This window comes from Anser brachyrhynchus (assembly GCF_964034855.1).
Source record: "Anser brachyrhynchus genome assembly, chromosome: 4".
NCBI lineage: Eukaryota > Metazoa > Chordata > Aves > Anseriformes > Anatidae > Anser > Anser brachyrhynchus.
Genome location: NC_137698.1, coordinates 46,913,237 through 46,923,026, shown reverse-complemented (window position 1 = coordinate 46,923,026; position 9,790 = coordinate 46,913,237). Strand labels below are relative to the sequence as shown.

At 43.6% G+C, this 9,790-nt stretch overlaps 1 protein-coding gene across 8 annotated transcripts in view; it reads right to left on the bottom strand.

The window, feature by feature from the left end:
• Positions 1 to 9,790, bottom strand: part of ARHGAP24 (Rho GTPase activating protein 24) — a 236,912-nt gene that overhangs the window by 123,159 nt on the left and 103,963 nt on the right. For 5 of the 8 annotated variants that reach the window (XM_080591963.1, XM_080591964.1, XM_080591962.1 and 2 more), the window contains one exon: positions 750 to 837. The exons of 1 other annotated variant lie outside the window; for it this stretch is intronic. In XM_080591963.1, the coding sequence (XP_080448089.1) occupies positions 750 to 837 (88 nt within the window). Of the gene's footprint in view, positions 1 to 749; positions 838 to 3,224; positions 7,457 to 9,790 lie in introns of those variants that run through there. 2 more of the 8 variants (XM_080591966.1, XM_080591968.1) reach the window with 2 other exon arrangements.

Below are 9,790 nucleotides of genomic sequence, written 5' to 3'. Positions count from 1 at the left end.
CTGGGTTTAAGAGCAAGAGCATAGAGATCGATTTCAATAAACATTATCTACAATTCACCATTTTAAATAGCCATAATGGGAAACTACACTGGAAGGTAATATGGGGATTAAGAGAATATATTGAATAAACACAGTGGGCTAACCAGATGTGGAGACACTTATCAAATCACTCCAGTAATACAGGCAGTTAGGAGTACCACTCAGTTGGCAGGGTAACATTCTTTAGACAAACCCACTCCCAGAAAAACATAAACAAGAAAAGCCACGCTAAAAACAAGTTTAGGTTTCAAAGCAGCAATGCTCGGTGTTGTTATCCACCCCCAGGGACAGGGTAGCAACATTAGGTGCTGCTACCGGTGCCATCAGACCACAGGCTACTCTGAGAAGCTGTTGCTGCCAAGTAACTGATCCCTTTATTGCCAGTAGAAGCTCCATTTTGTGACATCCAATACCATCTGAAATAATTGCACAATACACTTGTACTGCCTGTATTCCACTTGATGCCACAACACCTGGCTGCAAAGCAATCATACTTTACACTGACAAACAAAAACCACATTGTTTTCCTATGCTGCCCAGAGGTAAGTGAAAAAAATACATGAATCAGAGTATTAACAAATTAACCAATTTTTTTTTCCTTAAATTGAATCATTAATCACCTTCAGCTTCTGTTCTGGCTGAACAGATGTAGCCATTCGTCACTGAGAATACAAGTGCAAACAGTTTGTACAAGGAGCAGAATATCCTACCTGGAACAACTTCAAAAAGGAACTTCCCTGGACTTTCTTCATTGCAGGGGTGCTCAATTACTCTGTTGCCAGGCAGAAAGATGGTACCCTAAGGAAAAAAGCAACATCAAATAGGGGATCAAAACTGCTACCTGACTTTGGATAGACAAATGCTTCCTTTTTTTTCTTTTTGGCAGCAGCATACATGAACGCATGTTATTGCTCCTGGCCAGCTGATTTCCAAAGCAAGACTGAGGAGGGATTATCCAAAAAGCCAACATCATAGAACACCTTAATTAACAAAGGCATTCAGTAATAGCTATAACCTTTTTTTTTCCCCACCCATCTGTTAGGCTTTTAATACCATGCAGATTTTTGTACCACTCAGACCTAAGTGTGCTGCAGAGGACACTTATCTGAGACTGAAGGGGTTGGTTTGATGCATTCACTGCTATGACCTTCACTAAGAGCAGGACTGCCAACTGGTGGAAACAGGACAAGGAACATGAGACAGCCTTCTCACAACAGAGAATTCAAAACCAAATAGAAGAATTAACCCAAAGAATATGTAACTTTAAAAAGCACTGTTTACAACACGTACTTTATGTCACACGCCATAAACCATTATGACTGGTATAATTTTGCTGCCCATTGTAATTTCCAGCTTGAACTGTTTCTATCGAAAAAAGCTCTACATGCATCATGGGATGAGCAGAACGGAGTCTTCGCTCTGGAGCAAATTTCAGTGGCTCAGGAGCTTGTGTCGGTGAATACATAAACATACTTACGGTAATTACACACCATGTTATTCAATTAAACAAAAAAACACAAAATTAAGGAGACCTAGCCTACAGCACTGTAACCTAAAATCAATTTATGAGTCAGTAAATGAAAACTGCACTTAAATTGGCTGTGAATTCATTAGCTGTACGCATGCAGTCTCATTACAATGTGATGCTTTCTGATTCTTTGATGTACAATCCCTTCAATATTTATTTCACAGTGAGCTGTCATAATGACAGACTTTTAAGAACCTAAGAACAAAACAGTCATAATATTTGTAACTTCAGCTCTTTTGTTCTACAGATGAAACTTACTTCCCCTACTAGAATGCAAAGCCTAAATCCCACATGGCAGCTACATTTATTTGAAGCGATCTCAGCAACACCATACAGGACACTGCTCTTATTTAAAAAGAAAACATGCTCTCAATTGCTAATATATTTTAGTATTTTTAAAACTACTGTTGGAAACATTGAAGCATGTGAAATACACATATATGTTTTTCTAAACACATATGCGGAGGACCATGGGCTGTTGGAGCTGCAAAGCTTCAACTAGTTAAAGCTTAGTTTTATATTGCATATAGAATAAAAGAAGTTTCAAGAAAGTTTAAGATCTGCATATACTCAGCCTCTAACTGAAGGCCCACTTAATGATGTGCTTGCCAAAATACTGCAGTGCAGCAAGAATGACATAAACCCACTTTGGCTTAGGATCGCAGTACTACAGCCTCACCTGGGAGGTTTTACCCCACACTCATCACCCGTGTCCAAGAGGGACTCCATTGCTCCCAGGGAAGCTGATGGGAAAGGAGTTCCCATGCCCTCCAAGATGCTGACTACAAATACCTGATTTTCTATACATCTGGAGGGATTTTACTCAAAAAGCTTGTTGATACATGAGGAAGTGAACTGCTTTCTTGCCCAGATGTGTTTCTGGCATTTATGCTAACCCACTTCTACAAGGCTCAACCAGTCTGCATGCTCCCTTACAGCTTGTCCTGCCACCCCTTAGAAAAAGCTACTTCAAGTCCACATTATCAGCAGTCGCTCCTATCAGGTGTTCTCCTCGCCCTTCCAACTTCTATCAACAAGATTTATCAAAGATTACTACATTCTCTTTCCTCTTGCAACCAAATGCTGTGTTTAATTCTGTGTGTTTTGTTTTGTGGGAAGCTTCCCAGGAGTTTTCTGATACCTTTGTGCAGTCGCAGTGGACTCAGAGGATCTTCACAAGGTTTCTTCCTCTGTCTGCTGCTACAGCTTGGTTAACCACATTGCAGAAGTGCCTGTGTTGCTTTGGCAGCAAAAGTTTCCAACGTTTTTTCCCTGCCAGGAAAAAACCTGCAGCCATCACATATCGGCTCGTTCGGTGTGAGTGCTGAGCGACAAAGCGGCAGGCGGGCAGTTACCGCCACCGAGCCCAAAAGGTTTCAACCACGAGCGCGCTCACTGCTTGCCCCAGCGAGGCACTGGGGCAGCTTTGGAGCACTTCTCCACTGCACAGGGGAAGTAGCTCTGTACAGGGATCCCTACGTGCGTTACGGGTTTTCAGTCCCTTTGCCAAACACTGCGTAATGGAAAGAGGTTTTACTCAATATGAACCGTACAGAACTTGCAGTGCACAATGCACAGCACGTCCGGTTTCCTGGCGCACAGAACAACAAACAGTATGACAACGGGAACAAGTAACAGTCACCACAGATCTAATTACCATAAGAATGAAGGAGCCAGATGTTCTGCATTGAAGTATGATGATCTTAATACCAGCTAAGTAAACAGATCTCTGGATCAATGGACTGCAGGTAATGCAGCCACCATCTTGCAGTTTTGTAGCCAGCCATACTTGCGCAGTGTGCAATGCGAGAGACAAAAAAATGCTGCCGTGCTAGAGGCACACTGAGGAGGGGGACGTAACACACCAGGAACGCAGACAGACAGAGAAACTGCAGAAGAAATAGAGTTGGTTGGATAAAATGGGGTCAACAGATAGTATAAGTTTTTCTGGCATAAATTCCATTGCATTTGACATTTTCTCCTCCCACTACGCTAACACATTACTCCGGTTTGTTTCTGTGGAAGAATGAGAGTTGCTGTTCAGTTCCCAGAAATTCCCCAAGGAGATCTATAAAGGGGACCTTTCCTTTACTTAAGAAAAGGTTAAAGTCTAAGCTTTTTGCTTAATTTTCTAATCAAGAAGCAAATTCACTTCCACAGAGGTTAATACCACACGTACTGTTTGCATGGTAACAAGCACCAAAACACGTATCCTGACCTAACAGAGAGAGCTGTCCATTTCCCTACAACGGGATTAGGGTATGTGTAAAGATCCTGTACATTTCTCTGCTGCCATACCTTGCTTTATGGTTCAGCACCTCTCTCTGCCCAACATACAGTTCTTGCCCATAGAACAAAACAATATTGGCTTGAGCAGCCACTAAAAAAACAACTAAACTCCTTTTTGTTCCCCAAGAGACAGCAAGGTGACACCAAATTAAGCTGTAACACCACAGAAGACTCTGCTTCCCTAAAAACTGAGACTCACACATTGTATGCCTCTGGATTTTTTTTCTCCAGTAAGGGAAAGCGAGAAGAATGACCATCTCCTGACTCCATCTGAAATTATTACAAGCTTTTTCTCTTTCTACATCTATTTCTCAGCACTAACCACTACCTTCCTGGTGAAAGGAAGCCTTAACACCCTGTCCTCCCACCCCCTCCATTCTGCCTGCTATTCTAAGGGACTCAGACAAATCTTGAATCTACATGAAACAGCTTTTCCATCCAAGGATGATTTTCTGTGGCATCTCACGAAGCTTTAACACCTCTGTTTTACCCCTGCTCTCCTGGCTTCTCCCTAGCGAATGAGCATATTCACCTAAATGTCAGCAGCTTCTGCAAGGAACTCTGCTCCTCCCCTTCCTCTTCTTTCCCAAGCTCATCACAGAAGGGTGCGAGGCACTGGGGTGAGAAAATTCATGAGTAACACCCATGGGAGCACCTAATTAGATCCATGTGTGAAAGTTTTGATAAAATTAGGTTTCATTAGGTTTTGCTCAATAGGCAACAATTACTGTATTTAGGTATTACTGTAGAGGACAGAGGCAATTATGGAACAATCTTACCTCTAGAATATCTTCCTTCCAAGCAGAAATTTAGCTTATTAGATATAACTATTCTCTCTTTTTTTTTTTTTATATTGACCACCAAAGAAAAAAGCCAGCACAATGCTTTTTATTGCATCAGAATGCTGGGGAACACGTCTTACAGACCTTTTGCAAAGAAAATTTACTGACTTGTAGTCCGGAGAATATCGGGGCCTCAACCTCAATTATTGCCTGAAAGGATGGTATTTGGCAGCAGACAGTTTCAAGTACAGCCTCATGTTTATACACAGAGCTCTCCGGTGACAGCCTTGACAGAAACAGCAGCAGAGATATAATGCAGCATGTATGATTGAACAGGTGAAAAACCAAGTCAGTCATTAAATATTGAACTAAACATTTTTCAAGAGGATTCAGAGGCAGAAAAAAACAAACAAAACAACAACAAAAAAAAAAGGCCCTAAAACTGAACTGTCTACTCCATCTTGGTTCTTATCTTGTTTTGAAAAGGTGGGGAACCAGTAGTCACTGCATGCAGCTGCCTTACCTCCATGGGTAACGCCAATATAATTTATGCTCTTTCCTTGGCTAAACGCCCATGGCTGAATGAAAGAATCAGGATCGAGTCCATGATGGAAAGAAAAACATTTAAAATTACGAGAATGCTAATGATAATCAAGTGCATTATGCTTTCACACTGTGGGAGGACTAATTTAGGGGGAAAACAGTGTAAGAATCTGTAGAAACACTAACTGCAATACCTTGTTGGAAAACAACACAGAAAAGAAATAGGTGCATCATTACAGAGGCCTTTCAGAGCAGACTGGCAAGACCTGGCACACCATAAAAGGCACCAGATAACTAATTATCAGTGACAAATGCTGTCTTCTGTCCCCCAGGGTGGCAACAAAGAGCATGGACAATCCCCTCTGAACCACAGCAGCCTCAGCCTGAACCTGTTCAGGTTCACCTGCTGCCTTTTTTCAGAAGAAACCTCGTTTGGCTGTCACTTACATACAGGCGACCACCTCTGTTCCTTAAGTCCAATGTGAACAGGACGTGAAACAGTCAAGAGCTGAACTGCAGGGTCTTCAGCACCAAAGTGTTTCAGAAGCAGACGAAGGCACATACTTAACGGGAATCATTAACTCCTAACTGTTCTCATCTGGAGACAAGGGATGATTCAAGGCTGTTTGGATTGTGTTTGTTTGCTGGATTTCCATGCTGAATGTGAGAAGTGAAAGCCCTTACAATTCCACCACACGCAGCTCCTTTCCAAGGAAGCCGCATGCTGCCAAGCACCCTGCTAGCGGGCACGGCGTTCCCAGGTCAGTCAGTAGCAGAGGTTCACGCTGCTGCAGGGGACCTGCCAATTGCAGAAACGACTTTCTCAGCAAGTGGTCAGAGAAGTGGCAGACGCTTCCACTGACTGATTCTTCTCTTTCCTGTGCAAATGTTCTTGTTTGCTTTCAGCTAGCAAGCACATTCCAGGGGAGTTGATCTATCCTATAAAGTTATCATCATTCACTTTTTCATTAAAGAATGAACTGCACTTTCATGTGAAAAAATATTAGGGCTTAACAGCAAGGGTTATCCATCTCTTCCAGGTTTTTTTAATGTCTACATGGCTTGTTGTTTTAATATCTATGTGCTGTTTATATTTTGTCTAGATAATAAATGTTTACAAGCACAGCTTAGAAATACTACTGCACTGCAAATACCACAGAAACATTTACACATCCCACTTTGCTTCCGGGCAGCTGGTGTGAGGCACTTGTCTGAGGGAGGACACTCATTAGCAGCGCTGCTCATTAGCAGTGAGCCCATCTCTGGGAGTCTGGGGTCTTCTGAGCTACCTGAACAATTAACGCCAACAAAAAACACCATTTGCTGATTACAGGTTGCTTCTCCAGCTGTACAATTTGCGTATGGCATGTTTTTTTTTCCATTTTTTTTTTATTGAATTCAAAGCAAACTAGCCTGTTTCTTCTGTTCTGTGACACCTTCTCTAATTTAAAACTGGACTTCTCAGGTAGTTTCTCATCTTTATACCTGAACCAGATTGCACATTTCTATAGCTTTGATGTGAGACCTAGTTGTTCCTTTCTCCATGTATTTTGGTTTTGAAAAGTATCCTTAAACATTTTTAATAGGCAGCTTAAATATTGAGCAGGGAATTTTGGCTGATTAAAAGTAAATTTACTAACTAGAGCAAACTTCATTACTGGATGAACACGAGTCCATAAAACACTGACGTGGTACTTCAACATCCTGAATTTGCCATGGAAAGCAGATGCTTTAGACAAAACATAAGGTGGTCTTCTAAACACTAGGCTCTTGGGCACAAGAGACACTACAGAAGTATCTATCAATTGGAACACACTTGTACAACATCATCTGCAAATCTGGAGAGCATAAACACACAGTGTCATCAGGAGGTTACTGCGTGGTGCTGTAGCTGAGTATGCCTTAGTGCTTTGCCATTTGGAGAAGAAGGGGGGGAATTGCTCTGGGGAATGCAAGCAAGGTTTTGCAGGTTTCAATGTGAGAAAAGTAAAGGGTTGTCAGTTCATTTCTGTCAGTCTGCTGAGAATAGTATCCCTGCAACACATGCTTTTCAAAAAGAATGCGTAGAAGACTAACTGTGTAAGAACCAAGAGCGGCAGACATCCCCTAATTTCAGTAATTAGGGATCTCCACCAAGTTAAGCGGGAGCTGCTGCAGGTCAAGCAGCGCGCCCAGGGGCCACAGTAGCCCAACACGGTTGACCGTACAGGGGGTTGCTGTGGCTTCGGGCATTTAAGGACCAAAACACGGCTGATCTGCTTCCCCGCAGGAGTGTGGCAAGCTTCCTACAGACCTGCCAGGGGACCTCGCCAAGTGCCAGACTGACTTGGGTAAAAATGGATTTGGGGTGACTGGAGGCCAGTGTAATTAACTGCACTGCAGCAGCTGCTCTGTTCCATGCTATATTCATATAAATAGCTTAGATTCCATGTTGCTATTTTAATAAATTACCAAAATATAAATGACCATGGAAGTCTGCGAGACAGCCTGCAATATCCCTCACCAACAGGGAGGATGAACCGCAATTTATGTCAGCGGAGAAACCAAGACAAAGCTCCCACAGCGGGTGAACAGAAAGCAAACAGCAGATTTTCTGGCAAACAACCAGCAGCGCTCAGGCCACCGGATGGTTCCCTGCCTCAAGCTGTTGCTGGAAAGGGTCCTTTCCACTGGCCAAGAACAAAAAACAGCTGATATCAGCCGTCTGAGCACTCTGACTGCAGCTGGAGAAAGGGGTCATCACGGGAGAGCGAGGTAGCGATCAGGATGCTGTGAGAAAAGGGGAGTGGGCATCCCAAATGTAGAGGTTGCTTGTGAAAACTGCCACCTGGTTCTGTCTGATGGGAGCTGGTGGTCAGCCAGAAGACCAATGGGAAAGCTCCGCAATTCCCGTCTCACATTTGAGCCCTTGGGAAAAAGCTCCTTCAAAATCTCTTGAAGTGGGAATACGCAGTGAAGGTACTTAATGAGTTTTTAATATTTTACTTTAAGGATTCAGTTTTGCAAGTCCAGCACTGGTAACTAACAGCCATTATTGCCCATGCCCGATCCCCACGCAAATGGCAGGAGCCCATTTCTGACATCAGGCACAAGGAATCCCCAGGCTAACACAAACAGCCCTGCTGCTGAGGGGCACGCACTGAGCACTACGCACTGAGCCAGCAAGTCCTCACAGACAGGCACACGTACGAGCTCATGAGGAAACACGGACACCGACTTTGCCAAATGAACACAGCGATACCACTACATCAGCATTGATGTGAGCAGAGAGCAGTTGTCTTGTGTCAGTCAAAACCTCAAGAACTTGAATTATGCCCACTGTCACCATGGCTTCACCTCTCTCCCAGTCGTCTTCTTCTCAACAATCCCTGTTTGTCTTTAAAAGCTCTGTGGATGCTCCAGCCAAGTTTCCCCAAGTACCGCACAACTCTCCGTACAGCTTTCTCCCTTACTATTCCATCTCCTGTCCTCCTGGCTTTGACTTTTTACAGCACCTTCCTGCCTTACATCCCTTCTGCAACACCAGACAGCTTTGGTCTGGTCACCACCTAGCTTAGCTGCACCTGAGTGTTGGATGTGGAAAGCATTCCTGGGTGAGAAATCACAGGCAGGGAAGGACGAACAAGGAACCAAGCCTCCCCTATACTCCTGGATGGAAAAGAGTGGGGATTCACACTAGAATCCATTTTCCTATGTTCTTCACAATAAGCAAAACCTGAGATGGCAACCTAAGGCCCTTACAACACACATTTAACTTGCCAATGGTAAAACAAAACAGCAAAAAAAAAAAAAAACCAGCATGTAAATCTTCTGCAGCTTCTCAGGGGATGCCACGCTTCCCTGGGCACCTGTTTTGCGTCCGCAATGCTGCAAAAGCCTCTTCCTTCCCTGTTACAACAGGCTGCCCCAGAGAGGGGCAGAGAGGTGAGCCCTTCTCCTGCTGCCACAGAAGAGCCCCAAGCCCTTCTTACAGCACCTACCGCACTCGGTTTGCCAGCTTGCTGCTGTTTAATTAGAAGAGCAGAGCTGCTCCACTGAGAGGCACGTGTTAAATGCTATCTCTGAGCTCCTGAGATGAGGGAAGTCTCAGCAAAGGCTAATGACAGCGTTAATTTGACTTTTTCCATTAAATACAGAACAGGTCATTAAAATCTTTAACAGGTGGCAGGTTTGGCAGCTCTACCACGTGTGGGCTCCAGACAGATTTATCTGTCCTTTTGTTTTAAAACATTTATGTGAACACATTTGCTGAGATAAATCACCTTGTTCACAAAAGCATTCTGTTCAAGGCTGCTGTTTTAACTGTTACATCGATCAAATTAAGCTGTAAAATATTAGCATAGGTTTTGACAATCATCATCATCTCATATCTATGACTTTGCTGCTCTCTTCATTAGTTTCCTACTCCAATTCTGATAATTTTTACATTTTAACACAGCGCTGTCAAGGAAATACAGGAAACCAACGGGGTTACTCCCTCCGTGCGGCCGGACAGATACAGGGAGCAGGGAGGGCAGTTGCTGACGATACTTCTGACCGTGCCACGCAGAAGCCCAAGAGGTACACCAACACTCACAGCATGATTCCCGAGTTGGATGGGGTTAACCTG